Raw genomic sequence first — 16,693 nt, 5'->3', positions numbered from 1 at the left:
CAGATCGATAGCTTTCTGGACTCACGGGGATCAAGGGATATGGGGATCAATGACAGCAACAACAACAACCTGTATTTATATAGCGCCTTCAACATAGTGAAATGTCCCAAGGTGCTTCACAGGAATGTAATGAGACAAGAAATTTGACACTAAGCCATATAAGGAGAAATTAGTGCAGGTGACCAAAAGCTTGGTCAAAAAGGCAGGTTTTAAGGAGCATTTTGAAGGAGGAAAGAGCGGTAGAGAGGCGGAAAGGTTTAGGGAGGGAGTTCCAGAGCTTGGGGCCCAGGCAACAGAAGGCACAGCCACCGATGGAGCGATTATAATCAGGGATGCTCAGGAGGGCAGAATTAGAGGAGCGCAGACATCTCGGGGGGTTGTGGGGCTGGAGGAGATTACAGAGATAGGGAGGGGCGAGGCCATGGAGGGATTTGAAAACAAGGATGTGAATTTTGAAATCGAGGCGTTGCTTAACCGGGTGGCAATGTAGGCCGGCGAGCACAGGGGGTAATGGGTGAGCGGGACTTGGTGTGAGTTAGGACATGGGGCAGTGAGCACAGGGAGTGATGGGTGAGCGGGACTTGGTGCGCGTTAGGACACGGGGCAGCGAGCACAGTGGGTGATGGGTGAGTGGGACTTGGTGTGAGTTAGGACACGGGGCAGCGAGCACAGGGAGTGATGGGTGAGTGGGACTTGGTGTGAGTTAGGACACGGTACAGTGAGCACAGGGGGTGATGGGTGAGCGGGACTCGGTGCGAGTTAGGACATGGGGCAGCGAGCACAGGGGGTGATGGGTGAGTGGGACTTGGTGTGAGTTAGGACACGGGGCAGCGAGCACAGGGAGTGATGGGTGAGTGGGACTTGGTGTGAGTTAAGACACGGGGCAGTGAGCACAGGGGGTGATGGGTGAGCGGGACTGGGTGCGAGTTAGGACATGGGGCAGCGAGCACAGGGGTGATGGGTGAGTGGGACTTGGTGTGAGTTAAGACACGGGGCAGTGAGCACAGGGGGTGATGGGTGAGCGGGACTCGGTGCGAGTTAGGACATGGGGCAGCGAGCACAGGGGGTGATGGGTGAGTGGGACTTGGTGTGAGTTAGGACACGGGGCAGTGAGCGATGGGTGAGTGGGACTTGGTGTGAGTTAGGACACGGTACAGTGAGCACAGGGGGTGATGGGTGAGCGGGACTCGGTGCGAGTTAGGACACGGGGCAGCGAGCACAGGGGGTGATGGGTGAGCGGGACTGGGTGCGTGTTAGGCCACGGGGCAGCGAGCACAGGGGGTGATGGGTGAGCGGGACTGGGTGCGTGTTAGGCCACAGGGCAGCGAGCACAGGGGGTGATGGGTGAGTGGGACTCAGTGCGAGTTAGGACACGGGGCAGTGAGCACAGGGGGTGATGGGTGAGCGGGACTCGGTGCGAGTTAGGACACGGGGCAGTGAGCACAGGGGGTGATGCGTGAGCGGGACTCGGTGCGAGTTAGGACACGGGGCAGCGAGCACAGGGGGTGATGGGTGAGTGGGACTTGGTGTGAGTTAGGACACGGGGCAGCGAGCACAGGGGGTGATGGGTGAGTGGGACTTGGTGTGAGTTAGGACACGGGGCAGCGAGCACAGGGGGTGATGGGTGAGCGGGACTAGGTGCGAGTTAGGACACGGGGCAGCGAGCACAGGGGGTGATGGGTGAGTGGGACTTGGTGTGAGTTAGGACACGGGACAGTGAGCACAGGGGGTGATGGGTGAGCGGGACTCGGTGCGAGTTAGGACACGGGGCAGCGAGCACAGGGGGTGATGGGTGAACGAGACTTGGTGCGAGTTAGGACACGGGGCAGTGAGCACAGGGGGTGATGGGTGAGTGGGACTGGGTGCGCGTTAGGACACGGGCAGCCGAGTTTTGGATCACCTCTAGTTTACGTAGGGTGGAATGTGGGAGGCCGGCCAGGAGTGTGTTGGAATAGTCAAGTCAAGAGGTAACAAAGGCATGGATGAGGGCTTCAGCAGTGGATAAGCTGAGGCAAAGGCGGAGACGGGTGATGTTACGGAGGTGGAAATAGGCGGTTTTAGTTATGCTGGGGATATGTGGTCGAAAGATGATTTCGGGGTCAAACATGACACATCGGATGGGAAAGTAGATTTGAGGTGGAAGATCAGCTGTGATCTTACTGAATGGTGGAGCTGCTCGAGGGGGCCACATAGCCAACTCCTGATTGTTAGAAAAAGTCTAATCATCAACTGTGTGCAACAGTAATTTAAATTATATTAGACATGTGACCCTTTGCCTATAATTAAAGTCTGTGAGGAAGCTGTAACCCCGACAGCCTGGGGTGAGAGAAGATTGCTACAGTCAAATAGGGAAGCTGTGGGTGAATTAATGAAAGTTGGATGTTCGCCAACAGGAAGAGTGAGGCACAGAGCAGAGCTAGCTGTGGGAAGGAAGGTCAGTCGTAGTTGCAACCATGTCTGACTGTTCTGACATGTCGCAGTGAGTGAAATCATGGCCACAAGACCATCATGGTCACTGTATTTCGACAGTATGCAGGCGTGTTCTTTAGTGTCGCCATAACCACCTCGATAGGAGACTTGATGGTCCAAAACAGGATTTAAGAGGAAAGGAAGGAGTGGGAGGGCTGGGAGAGGGAGGTAGGGGAGGGGAAGAGGGAGGGAGAGGGAGAGGAAGAGGAAGAGGGAGGGGAGGAAGAGGGAGGGAGGAGAGGAAGAGGGAGGGAGAGGAAGAGGGGCAGGAGGGAGAGGAGGGGAAGAGGGAGGGAGAGGAAGAGGGAGGGGAGGAAGAGGGAGGGAGGAGAGGAAGAGGGAGGGAGAGGAAGAGGGGCGGGAGGGAGAGGAGGGGAAGAGGGAGGGAGAAGGGAGAGAGGGGAGGGGAGAGGAAGAGGGGCGGGAGGGAGAGGAGGGGAAGAGGGAGGGAGGAGAGGAAGCGGGAGGGAGAGGAAGAGGGGCGGGAGGGAGAGGAGGGGAAGAGGGAGGGAGAGGGGAGAGAGGGGAGGGGAGGGAAGGGGAGAGGAAGAGGGGTGGGAGGGAGAGGAGGGGAAGAGGGAGGAGAGGAAGAGGGAGGGAGAGGAAGAGGGGCGGGAGGGAGAGGAGGGAAAGAGGGAGGGAGAGGGGAGAAAGGGGAGGGGAGGGAAGGGGAGAGGAAGAGGGGCGGGAGGGAGAGGAGGGGAAGAGGGAGGGAGGAGAGGAAGAGGGAGGGAGAGGAAGAGGGGCGGGAGGGAGAGGAGGGGAAGAGGGGAGAGAGGGGAGGGGAGGGAAGGGGAGAGGAAGAGGGGCGGGAGGGAGAGGAGGGGAAGAGGGAGGGAGGAGAGGAAGAGGGAGGGAGAGGAAGAGGGGCGGGAGGAAGAGGAGGGGAAGAGGGAGGGAGAGGGGAGAGAGGGGAGGGGAGAGGGAGAGGAAGAGGGAGGGAGGGAGGTAGGGAGAGGGAGAGGGAGGGGACTTTTGCCTTTATTTTCAGTGGTTTTCTCGACGGTACAGCTATTTTTTGTTGACAAACCGCCTGGCCAAAGTTTCCTCTTTATTTTTTTTCCATTTTATCGGCAGGCGATATCTTTTACCTAAATGATGGACATTTTCGCCGGCGTTAGTTGCAGAACGTTAGCGGTGTTTCTGGGCGGCAAGGGGTTTCAGGGAACGTCTAGGCCCAGCACTGCGGAAGTGGCATCATTGTGATTGGATTTGGGGGAATTGGATGTAAGCCAGTGATTGGTTCGGTAAGACTCCATGGCAGATGGTGGGGGGAATTGCCCCCTCCTTTAAGACCCGTTACCGCCTCCAATGGTGGCCCCCGAAGGCTTCGTGCGGAGGGAAGCTGCCAAGGCCTGGACGGTGCGGCCGCCCTTAAAGGGGAGGGCGCCCCACTGCCGCCGCCATTTTGTTTTCATTGTCGGGCCGACAATGGCGGCTGCTGGTTCGGCCAGGCCGCCAACAGGCAGCCCCAGCACCTCCTCTTGGGTGCCGGACTGCTGTCCCGGCCGAAACCCCCTCCCCGATGGCCCAGTGGGCTCCATGTCGGCCTCACAGCGACGAGGTAACGACGCCTCAGTGCGAGGTGGCACGTTCGCCTCGCGCTGACATCATCACCACCGCGCTGACATGGTTAGCAGGCTGCTGATGGACACTGCCCGGCTCCCGACCCGAAGCTACATCGCCCCAAAGCGCCCGGAGGCGGTGTCCGAGTTATAAAGAGCCGAGTTTTCCGGGTCTTCCCTCTGACTCCTGCCGGGCGGTAAATTTCCCAACAATCCAAATTGGCCTCCACAATTTCCCGCTGAGGGCAATCACGGCCCCCACTGGTTCTGAATGAGAGCAATGGGTATAAGGAGAGGGTCACCCCAGGAGAGGCGAGGGCCCAGGGGCAGCACGGGCCCAGCCCACACTGTGCGATATGTGTGCGCACTAGGTCCGTGCAGCAGAGCTGGTCTCCAGTGGTCCTGGTTAACCCTTGCCCCTGGACCAAGACCTTGCTCTGTCAAGCCCCGAGTGGTGGCTGGTGTGCAACGGTCACTCCACGTTAAAAAAAATCCACACACAGGCATCTTCCACCCTTCAACATGTAGTTCGGGATCTGGAATATTAGGTCCTTCATTGAAACACCTGTGAACTCATCCCTTTTTGGTGGGGAAGCAAGTCATCCTCGTTTCGAGGGACTGTCTAATAAGAAGAAAGCGTAGAAGATTTCAAGAAGAATCCAGGGGTAGAGGAGATAGAGGAGAGACAAGAAACTCGGGGTGTAGCCTATTTACATTTGTGACTTCTACCCAGAGCATTATTAATAATAATAACTTATATTAAGGGGTAAAAGTCTCAATTATACTCTGTGAACAACTTGTATAGCGTCTTTAATGTGGTGAAACGTAACATCCCGAGGTGCTTCACAGGAGCATTAGGAGACAAAAAAGTTAACACCGAGCCAGAAAAGTAGAAATTGGGACAGGTGACCAATTCTTGGTCAAAAGCTTGGCCAAGGCGTCGGTTTTAAGGAGTGTCTTGAAGGAGGAGAGAGAGGTAGAGAGGCGGAGAGGTTTAGGGAGGGAGTTCCAGAGCTTGGGGCCCAGGCAACAGAAGGCACGGCCACCGATGGTGGAGCGATTATAATCAGGGATGCTCAGGAGGGCAGAATTAGAGGAGTGCAGACATCTCGGGGGGTTGTGGGGCTGGAGGAGATTACAGAGATAGGGAGGGGCGAGGGCCATGGAGGGATTTGCAAACAGGGTTGAGAATTCTGAAATCGAGGCGTTGCTTAACCGGGAGCCAATGTAGGTCAGTGAGCACAGGGGGTGATGGGTGAGTGGGACTCGGTGCGAGTTAGGACAGGGGTCAGCAAGCACAGGGGGTGATGGGTGAGTGGGACTTGGTGCGAGTTAGGACACGGGGCAGTGAGCACAAGGGGTGATGGGTGAGCGGGACTCGGTGCGAGTTAGGACATGGGGCAGTGAGCACAGGGGGTGATGGGTGAGCGGGACTTGGTGCGAGTTAGGACACGGGTCAGCGAGCACAGCGGGTGATGGGTGAGCGGGACTTGGTGCGAGTTAGGACACGGGGCAGCCGAGTTTTGGATCACCTCTAGTTTACGTGGGGTAGAATGTGGGAGGCCAGCCAGGAGTGCGTTGGAATAGTCAAATCTAGCGGTAACAAAGGCACGGATGAGGGTTTCAGCAGCGGATGAGCTGAGGCAGGGGGCGGAGACGGGCGGTGTTACGGAGGTGGAAATAGGCGGTTTTAGTTATGCTGCAGATATGTGGTCGAAAGCTCATTTCAGGGTCAAAGTTTGCGAACAGTCCGGTTCAGCCTCAGACGGGAGTTGTGGAGAGGGATGGAGTCGGAGGCTAGGGAACGGAGTTTGTGGCGGGGACTGAAAACAATGGCTTCGGTCTTCCCAATATTCAATTGGAGAAAATTGCTGCTTGAATACTGTAATGTATTAAATCTTGCTTGTGCTGAACAACATAGTCACCAATACTGGTCAACTTTGAATCATTCGGAACCCATGGTCCCTCTGCGGTCTTGCACCATAATCTTGTATAAATCTGTGCAACACCTTATCGAATGCCTTCTAAAAATCTAAATCTAAATATACTACATCCACTGGTTCCCCCTTATTCACCCTGCCAGATACACCCTCAAACACAATTTCCCTTTGATAAAGCCATGTTGACTCTTCATGTGGAGTGAATCGAATGGGCTGAAGGTGGGGAACTCGGGAGGAGGCCGAGAAAGATCACCCACTTGGTGTTCAACTTAAAGCTGCTTTATTTCACATTCATACAGCATATTAACCCCCTCGAACTGGGCAGGAGTTTATCAACACCAGCAGCAACAAACCCCAACTGTCAGAATGAACATGATTCAGTCCCTGGAATGATTAACAGCAGAATCCAAACCCTCACCGTCACAAGTGGACTCGCTGGTGTCTCAGCAGTGAGGACGAGTAAATGAATCCCTTCCCACACACGGAGCAGGTGAACGGCCTCTCCCCGGTGTGTAAGTACCGGTGCCGAAAGAGGTGGGATGACTGACTGAATCCCTGTCCACACACGGAGCAGGTGAACGGCCTCTCCCCGGTGTGAACTCGCTGGTGTCTCAGCAGGTGCTGCGAGCGAGCGAATCCCTTCCCGCACTCCACGCAGGCGAACGGCTTCTCCCCGGTGTGAGTGCTTTGGTGTGTCAGCAGATCCTTTGCCGTTTTAAAGCTCTTTTGGCAGTCAGAACATTTAAAGGGTCTCGTGTTACTGTGAACTCGCTGGTGAGTCAGCAAGTTGTACGAGCGAGCGAACCCCTTCCCACACAGAGAGCAGGTGAACGGCCTCTCCCCAGTGTGAACTCGCTGGTGTGTCAGCAGGTCGGATGAATTTGTGAATCCCTTCCCACACTCGCAGCAGGTGAACGGCCTCTCCCCGGTGTGAACGCGCTGGTGTCTCAGCACATCTTTTGTGCTTTTGAAGCTCTTCTCGCAGTTCGAGCATTTGAAAGGTCTCTCGTCGGTGTGAACTCGCTGGTGTCTCAGCAGGTTGGACGACTGAGTGAATCCCTTCCCACACACGGGGCAGGTGAACGGCCTCTCCCCGGTGTGAACCCGCTGGTGTGTTTGGAGGGTGGATGACTGAGTGAATCCCTCCCCGCACACCGAGCAGGTGAACGGCCTCTCCCCGGTGTGATTGCGTCGGTGAATTTCCAGCTTAGATGGGTAAACGAATCCCTTCCCACAGTCCCCGCATTCCCACGGTTTCTCCGTGGTGCGAGTATCCTTGGGTCTCTCCAGATTGGACGATCGGTTGAAGCCTCGCCCACACACACAGAACACGTGTACGGGTCCCTCCCGCTGTGAATGGTGCGATATTTAACTTGTCAGTCACTGGAACACTCTCACTCGGGTGTGTGTGTCTCAGTGCTTTTCCAGTCACACTGATGTTTGAAATCTTTTCCCACAGGCAGAACAGACAAAGGTTTCTCCTTCCACTTTCAAAGGCCGATTATGTTCAGGTCCTGATAATGGAAAGACTCTTTCCGATCAGCTTACACAACTCATCACTGTAAGTACAGGACAGAAATTCAGAACAGACAGTTCTAGTTTCTATGGAACATACTTTCCTCTCTTGTTCCCCCAAAGTTGTGAATCCCCCGTCCCCCACACACCTCTCCCTCTCTACGCGCTCATTCTTTGAGATGCAATGCCTGATTGACGACTATTTCTTCCCTCTTCTCTAATTTTATTCTATTCCTCTCCTTGAAGTGCTGACTCAGGCAGTGGTTCAACCACAGCAAGAACATGCATTGATCTGTGCCTTTGAAGCAGTAAAGCATCCCAAGGCTGCTCCACAGGAGCGTATTGAGACAAAATTTGACACTGAGCCACTGGAGGCAGTTCAGAGAAGGTTCACGAGGTTGTTTCCGGAGATGAAGGGGTTGAGTAGGTTGGGCTTCTACTCATTGGAATTCAGAAGAATGAGAGGTGATCTTATTGAGACGTGTCAGATTATGAGGGGGCTTGACAAGGTGGATACAGAGAGGATGTTTCCACTGATGGGGGAGACTAGAACTAGAGGGCATAATCTTAGAATAAGGGGCCGCCCATTTAAAACTGAGATGAGGAGAAATTTCTTCTCTGAGGGTTGTAAATCTGTGGAATTCGCTGCCCCAGAGAGCTGTGGAGGCTGGGTCATTGAATAAGTTTAAGATAGAAATAGACAGTTTCTTAACCGATAAGGGAATAAGGGGTTATGGAGAGTGGGCGGGGAAGTGGAGCTGAGTCCATGATCGGATCAGCCATGATCTTATTGAATGGGGGAACAGGCTCGAGGGGCCGAATGGCCGACTCCTGCTCCTATTCCTTATTAATAAGGAGACAGTGGACAGGTAACCAAAAGCTTGGTCAAAGAGATCGGTTTTAAGGAGTACCTTGAGACCGGACCAGGAGGGAGGGCTATTTAGCCCCTCGAGCCTGTTGCGCTATTCAGGGAGACCACGGCTGATCTGTGCCCTAACTCTATAACTTCTATTCACAAAAATCTATTGATCTCCAATTTAAAATGAACAGTTAACCCAGCATCAACTGCCGTTTGCGGAAGAGAATTCCAAACTTCTACCATCCACTGTGTGTAGCAAGTGCTCCCAACTTCACTCCTGAAAGGTCTGGCTCTAATTTTTAGGCTGTGTCACCTGGTTCTAGACTCCCTAACCAGCAGAAGTAGTTTCTGTCTCTCTTTACCACCAACGATGCCGCCGCAAGATCCTGCAAATCCCCCCGGGAGGACAGACGCACCAACGTTAGCGTCCTCGACCAGGCCAACATCCCCAGCATCGAAGCACTGACCACACTCGACCAGCTCCGCTGGGCGGGCCACATTGTCCACATGCCCGGACACGAGACTCCCAAAGCAAGCGCTCTACTCGGAACTCCGACACGGCAAGCGAGCCGCAGGTGGGCAGAGGAAATGTTTCAAGGGACCACCCTCAAAGCCTCCCTGATATAAAGTGCAACATCCCCACCGACACCTGGGAGTCCCTGGGCCCAAAGACCAGTCCGCCCTAAGTGGAGGGAGTGCATCCGGGAGGGCGCTGAGCACCTCGAGTCTCGTCGCCGAGAGCGTGCAGAAAGCAAGCGCAGGCAGCGGAAGGAGCGTGCGGCAAACCAATCCCACCCTCCCCTTCCCTCAACCACTGTCTGTCCCACCTGTGACAGGGACTGTGGTTCTTGTATTGGACTGTTCAGTCACCTAAGGACTCATTTTAAGAGTGCAAGCAAGTCTTCCTTGATTCCGTTGGATTGCCTATGATCCCATCAGGTCCCCCTTAATATCTTAAACTTCTATCAAAGCACCCCTTAATTTCCTAAATTCTCTGAATCCTTAGACCACTCCCCTGCCCCCCCAACCTAAGACAGAGCACTGCAACCAGGCGATTCACTGATCCCGACATTCCGCTCGCCCACCTTTAGGATCACAGAAATTTAAGGCACAGAAGGCCATTCGGCCCATCGTGTCTGTGCTGGCCGGAAAAATCTATCCAGCCGAATCCCAATTTCCAGCTCTTGGTCCGTAGCCCTGTTGGGGAAGTCCAGAAACAGGGCTCACAGTCTAAGGATAAGGGGTAAGCCATTTAGGACCGAAATGAGGAGAAACTTCTTCACTCAGAGAATTGTGAACCTGTGGAATTCTCTACTACAGAAAGTTGTTGAGACCAGTTCGTTAGATATATTCAAAAGGGAGTTAGATGTGGCCTTTACGGCTAAAGGGATCAAGGGGTATGGAGAGAAAGCAGGAAAGGGGTTCTGAGGTGAATGATCAGCCATGATCATATTGGACGGTGGTGCAGGCTCGAAGGGCCGAATGGCCTATTCCTGCACCTATTTTCTATGTTTCTATGTTACGGCACTTCAAGTGCACATCCAAGTACTTCTTAAATGTGGTGAGGGTTTCTGCCTCTGCCACCCTTTCAGGCCGTGAGTTCCAGACCCCCTCTGGGTGAAAAGATTTCTCAAGGCCCGTCGAATCCTTCGAAAATTACTTGAAATCTCTGCCCCCTGGTTGTTGACCCCTCCGCCAAGGGGAAAGCGTGACCCTCCCCCACTCAGGTTAATGAACCATCGGAGTGCAGACATGCCAGGCAGTATCACTGAGGTGGTGTGGGGAAGATGGAACAACAGAGTGTGTAACTGATGTCTCTACACTCAAATGTCCCACTAATACTCACTGTCCCGCCTCACAGGGTGAAGGGTGGCTACTTTTTTCTTTATTCGTTCCTGGGATGTAGGCATCGCTGGCAAGGCCGGCATTTATTGCCCATCCCCAATTGCCCCTTGAGAAGGTGGTGGTGAGCCGCCTCCTTGAACCGCTGCAGTCCGTGTGGTGCTCCCACAGTGCTGTTAGGGAGGGAGTTCCAGGATTGTGACCCAGGATGGTGTGTAACTTGGAAGGGAACTTGGTGTTGACTTGAGGAAAGGTTGAGCAGGTTGGGCCTCTACTCATTGGAGTTCAGAAGAATGAGAGGTGATCTTATTGAAACATAAGATAATGAGAGGGCTCGACAAGGTGGATGCAGAGAGGATATTTCCACTCATAGGGGAGAATAGAACTAGGGGACATAGTCTCAGAATAAGGGGCCGCCCATTTAAAACTGAGATGAGGAGGAATTTCTTCTCTGAGGGTTGTAAATCTGTGGAATTCTCTGCCCCAGAGAGCTGTGGAGGCTGGGTCATTGAATATATTTAAAGTGGAGATAGACAGATTTTTGAGTGATAAGGGAGTAAAGGGTTATGGGGAGCGGGCGGGGAAGTGGAGCTGAGTCCATGATCAGATCAGCCATGATCTTATTGAATGGCGGAGCAGGCTCGAGGGGCCAAATGGCCGACTCCTGCTCCTATTTCTTATGTGTTCCCATGTACCTACTACCCTTGTCCTGCGTGGCGGCCCCGACCTGTGGGGAAACATCAGCGGCAGGTCGGGGCCATAAAAGCAGCATACCACGAGAAACATAGAAAATAGGTGCAGGAGTAGGCCATTCGGCCCTTCGAGCCTGCAGCGCCATTCAATAAGACCATGGCTGATCATTCACCTCAGTACCCCTTTCCTGCTTTCTCCATACCCCTTGATCCCTTTGGCCGTAAGGGCCATATCTAACTCTCTCTTGAATATATCCAATGAACTGGCCTCAACAACTCTCTGCGGCAGCGAATTCCACAGGTTAACAACTCTCTGACTGAAGAAGTTTCTCCTCATCTCGGTCCTAAATGGCCTACCCCTTATCCTTAGACTGTGACCCCTGGTCCTGGACTTTCCTAACATCGGGAACATTCTTCCTGCATCGAACCTGTCCAGTCCCATCAGAATTTTATATGTTTCTATGAGATCCCCTCTCAACCTTCTAAACTCCAGTGAATACAGGCCCAGTCGATCCAGTCTCTCCTCATATGTCAGTCCTGCCATCCCGGGAATCAGTCTGGTGAACCTTCGCTGCACTCCCTCAATAGCAAGAACGTCCTTCCTCAGATTTGGAGACCAAAACTGAACACAATATTCCAGGTGACCCTGTACAACTGCAGTAAGACCTCCCTGCTCCTGTACTCAAATCCCCTAGCTATGAAGGCCAACATACCATTTGCCTTCTTCACCGCCTGCTGTACCTGCATGCCAACTTTCAATGACTGATGTACCATGACACCCAGGTCTCGCTGCACCTCCCCTTTTCCTAATCTGCCGCCATTCAGATAATATTCTGCCTTCGTGTTTTTGCCACTAAAGTGGATAACCTCACATTTATCCACTTAATGCTGCATCTGCCATGCTGTTGCCCACTCACCTAACCTGTCCAAGTCACCCTGCAGTCTCTTAGCATCCTCCTCACAACTCACACCGCCACCCAGTTTAGTGTCATCTGCAAACTTGGATATTGCACTCAATTCCTTCATCTAAATCATTAATGTATATTGTAAATAGCTGGGGTCCCTATACTACAGGGTACAGCTCGAGCCCGTCCGGGAGGGCAGCGGCTGTGAAGAGGGTGACTGGATTGGACCATAATCCAGGTCGCTGATTGGAGCGTGGGCAGGTACAGCAGGAGCGGCGAGGTCGGGGCGAAGGAGCGGCGAGAGACTGCACAGCAACGTGATCGGGGCCCAGGAGAGGCGAGAGTTCGGGGCCCAGGGGCAGCACGGGCCCAGCCCACACTGCAATCCGTGCAGCAGAGCTGGTCTCCAGTCGTCTTGGTTAGTCCTTGCCACTGGACCCAGACCTCGCTCTGTCAAGCCCGTGTGGTGGCTGGTGTGCAACGGCCACCCCACGTTAAAAAAATCCACGCACAGGCATCTTCCACCCTTCAACATGTGATTCGGTACCTGGACTATCAGGTCCTTCATTGAAACACCTGTGAACTCATCGAACTCATTCGTTTTTGGTGTGGAAGTGGGTCATCCTCGATTTGAGGGACTGCCTAAGAAAAAAGGTGGTAGAGGTCGTGGGTTTGGGAGGTGCTGCCGAGCGAGTTGTTGCAGTGCATCTTGTAGATGGTACACACTGCAGCCACGCTGCGCCTGTGGTGGAGGGAGTGAATGTTTAAGGTGGTGAATGTGGAGCCAATCAAGCGGACTTAACTGGTCTCGGAATTTGGAAGGTGCCTGGGAACAGCAACCCCGCAGCGCAAGTCAGCGCCTTCAGGAGAAGAGGAGGTGGGAGACCCATGGTGTGCAGAGTTACAATATCATCCAAGGACTCCAGTGATATTCTCACCTGGGAACTGGGCCCCGAAGCCCTGCCCACTCTGTGTTTCTTTGCCAAGATAAAATTTTGAGCGGGCTTGACAGGGTAGTTGCAGAGAGGATATTTTCCCCCATGGGGGAATCTAGAACTAGGGGGCATAGTCTCGGAATAAGAGGCCGCCCATTTAGAACTGAGATGAGGAGGAATTTCTTCTCTCAGAGGGATGTATATCTGTGGAATTCTCTGCCCCAGAGAGCTGTGGAGGCTGGGTCATTGAATATATTTAAGGTGGAGATATAGACAGATTTTTGAAAGATAAGGGAGTAAAGCGTTATGGGGAGCGGGCAGGGAAGTGGAGCTGAGTCAATGATCAGATCAGCTATGATCTTATTGAATGGGGAGCAGGCTCAAGGGACCAAATGGCCAACTCCTGCTCGTATTTTTCATGTTATTATGTTATGTTCCTCCCCTGAAGGTGCTGACTCTGGCTGGGTTCAGTTCTACACTCACTGGTTCCCCTCCCTCTCTTCCCCTGAAGGTGCTGACTCTGGCTGGGTTCAGTTCTTCACTCACTGGTTTCCCTCCAACATGTGACCCATGTGCCTAATCTACATGTGTGAACCTCGACACTGAATGTCAACAGGCTATTCCACTATCCTCGCCTGATGCCTTTATAAATAAAATAAGAAACTGGTTAAATTGCATCTGTAAAGCAAGATCCAAGTAAAGCAGATGCTCACCAGTTTGACACTTCCCAATTGAATAACTGTACAACTGGTGTTGGGTGGATCAGATATCATTTGAACCCTGAGACTGTACATACAATCATAGAATGGTTACAGCACAGAAGGAGGCCATTCAGCCCGTCGAGCCCATGCCGGCTCTCTGCAAGAGTTCCTCAGCTAGTCCCACTCACCCGCCTTTCCCCCTGCAATTTCTTTCAGGTACTTATCCAATTCCCTTTTGAAAACAGTGATCGAGTCTGCCTCCACCACCCTTTCAGGCTGCACATTCCAGATCCTGACCACTTGCTGCGTAAAATGTTTTTCCTCATGTCGCCTTTGACTCTTTTGCTAATCACCTTAAATCTGTCACCTCTGGTTCTGATCCTTACGCCAATGGGAATAGTTTCTCTCGATCTACTCTGTCTAGAACCCGCATGATTTTCAACACCTCGATCAAATCTCTCAAACTTCTCTACTTCAAGAACCCTAGCTTCTCCAGTCTATCCACCCAACTGAAGTCCCTCATCCCTGGATTCATTCTTGTAAATCTTTTCTGAACTCTCGAAGGCCTTCACATCCCTCCTAAAGTGCAATGCCCAGAATTGGACACAATACTCCAGTTGAGGATGAACCAGTGTTCTATAAAAGTGGGGACTGTACATGGGGATTCTAACCCTGGGACTGTACATGGGGAATCTAACCCTGGGACTGTACATGGGGATTTTAACCCTGGGACTGTACATGGGGATTCTAACCCTGGGACTGTACATGGGGATTCTAACCCTGGGACTGTACATGGGGATTCTAACCCTGGGACTGTACATGGGGATTCTAACCCTGGGTCTGTACGGTATAGCTGGGCCTAGGTAAAGTGTATCATGGGCCACAAAGGTAAAGGAAAAAGGACGACGCACACACAGTGCGGAATACTGCCCGCCTTCCTTTACAAAAATGGCGTCGCGTTCCCCCAGCAACCGGAGCTTCCTCCCGGTCACCGGCGAAAAACCACCACACCCAACACGGCTCCGCGCTTGCTTTATTCCGAGCCATAACATCTGCCGGACAATGGGGAAAGGGACTACCTGAAGTACTATTGTTAAATGACCTTCTGTGCTATCCTTCAACCACATATCCGCAGCATAAGTAAGGCTGCCTGTGTACCATCGCCCATCTCTGCCCCTGCCTCAGCTCATCCGCTGCTGAAGCCCTCATCCATGCCTTTGTTACCTCTCGACTTGACTATTCCAACGCACTCCTGGCTGGCTTCCCACATTCTACCCGACGTAAACTAGAGGTGATCCAAAACTCGGCTGACCCGTGTCCTAACTCGCACCGAGTCCCGCTCACCCATCACCCCCTGTGCTCACTGCCCCGTGTCCTAACTCACACCAAGTCCCGCTCACCCATCACCCCCTGTGCTCACTGCCCTGTGTCCTAACTCACACCAAGTCCCGCTCACCCATCACCCCCTGTGCTCGCTGCCCTGTGTCCTAACTCGCATCGAGTCCCGCTCACCCATCACCCCCCGTGCTCACTGCCCCGTGTCCTAACTCACACCTAGTCCCGCTCACCCATTACCCCCTGTGCTCACTGCCCCGTGTCCTAACTCACACCGAGTCCCACTCATCCATCACCCCCTGTGCTCACTGCCCCGTGTCCTAACTCGCACCGAGTCCCGCTCACCCATCACCCCCTGTGCTCACTGCCCCGTGTCCTAACTCACACCAAGTCCCGCTCACCCATCACCCCCTGTGCTCGCTGCCCTGTGTCCTAACTCGCATCGAGTCCCGCTCACCCATCACCACCCGTGCTCACTGCCCCGTGTCCTAACTCACACCCAGTCCCGCTCACCCATCACCCCCTGTGCTCGCTGCCCCGTGTCCTAACTCGCACCAAGTCCCGCTCACCCATCACCCCCTGTGCTCACTGCCCCGTGTCCTAACTCACACCCAGTCCCGCTCACCCATCACCCCCTGTGCTCACTGCCCCGTGTCCTAACTCGCACCAAGTCCCGCTCACCCATCACCCCCTGTGCTCACTGCCCCGTGTCCTAACTCGCACCAAGTCCCGCTCACCCATCACCCCCTGTGCTCACTGCTCCGTGTCCTAACTCGCACCGAGTCCTGCTCACCCATCACCCCCTGTGCTCGCTGCCTCGTGTCCTAACTTGCACCGAGTCCCCTTCACCCATCACCCCCTGTGCTCACTGCCCCGTGTCCGAACTCGCACCCAGTACCACTCACCCATCACCCCCTGTGCTCACTGCCCCGTGTCCGAACTCGCACCCAGTACCACTCACCCATCACCCTCTGTGCTCACTGCCCCGTGTCCTAACTCGCACCGAGTCCCCTTCACCCATCACCCCCTGTGCTCACTGCCCCATGTCCGAACTCGCACCGAGTCCCCTTCACCCATCACCCCGTGCTCGCTGCCCCGTGTCCTAACTCACACCGAGTCCCACTCACCAATCACCCCCTGTGCTCACTGCCCCGTGTCCTAACTCACACCGAGTCCCACTCACCCACTGGTGTACACTGGCTCCCGGTCCGCCAAAACCTCAATTAAAAAAAAAAAATTCTCATCCTTGTTTACAAATCCCTCCATGGCCCTCGCCCCTCCCTATCTCTGTAATCTCCTCCAGCCCCACAACCCTTCCCCACCCCCCGAGATGTCTGCGCTCCTCTAATTCTGCCCCCCTGACCATCCCTGATTATAATCGCTCCACCATCGGTGGCCGTGCCTTCTGTTGCCTGGGCCCCGAGCTCTGGAACTCCCTCCCTAAACCTCTCCACCTCTCGACCTCTCTCTCCTCCTTCAAGATGCTCCTAAAACCTCCCTCTCTGACCCAGCTTTTGGTCACCTGCCCCAATTGCGGCTCGGGGTCAAATTTTTTTTATCTCACAACACTCCTGCGAAGCGCCGTGGGACGTTTCACGTTAAAGGCGCTATATAAATACAAGTTGTTGTTGTTGTTACCACGCTGATTGTGACGTCACCTCGCGGCGGCACGCCAGAACGCGCATGCGCCGTACCTGCCCTAAACCGCGCCTGCGCACTGCGCTCCTCCGTCGCCTGGCGGGTGGGCCGCGCGAGGCATTCTGGGCACCCCACCGTCAAAACAATCCCGCCGATCGATCCGGGCCTCCGCCGCCCTCTCCCCCGCCGCCGCCGCCGCCCCCCTCTCCCCCGCCAGCCGCTCACTGGCTGCTGCGAAGCCTGTCATTCGACGTCACAAAGGTTCAAAAGCGCAACGGACAAACCGTTGCAGCTGCG

General features: G+C 54.1%; 1 protein-coding gene across 1 annotated transcript in view; it reads right to left on the bottom strand.

Moving 5' to 3' along the window:
• The window catches only part of LOC139250610 (zinc finger protein 271-like), a 32,944-nt gene extending 16,301 nt beyond the window's left edge, over positions 1-16,643 (bottom strand). The window contains exons 1-2 of the mRNA XM_070873009.1: positions 16,464-16,643; positions 6,399-7,324 (exon numbers count right to left, since the gene is read on the bottom strand). Coding sequence (XP_070729110.1) covers positions 6,399-7,324; positions 16,464-16,643 — 1,106 coding nt within the window. The remainder of the gene's footprint in view (positions 1-6,398; positions 7,325-16,463) is intronic.
• Positions 16,644-16,693: the final 50 nt, after the last annotated feature.

Source organism: Pristiophorus japonicus, unplaced genomic scaffold (genome assembly GCF_044704955.1).
Source record: "Pristiophorus japonicus isolate sPriJap1 unplaced genomic scaffold, sPriJap1.hap1 HAP1_SCAFFOLD_401, whole genome shotgun sequence".
In the NCBI taxonomy this organism is placed as follows: Eukaryota; Metazoa; Chordata; class Chondrichthyes; family Pristiophoridae; genus Pristiophorus; species Pristiophorus japonicus.
Note: the sequence above shows the minus strand (reverse complement) of the source record. Positions and strands in the feature narration are given on the sequence as shown.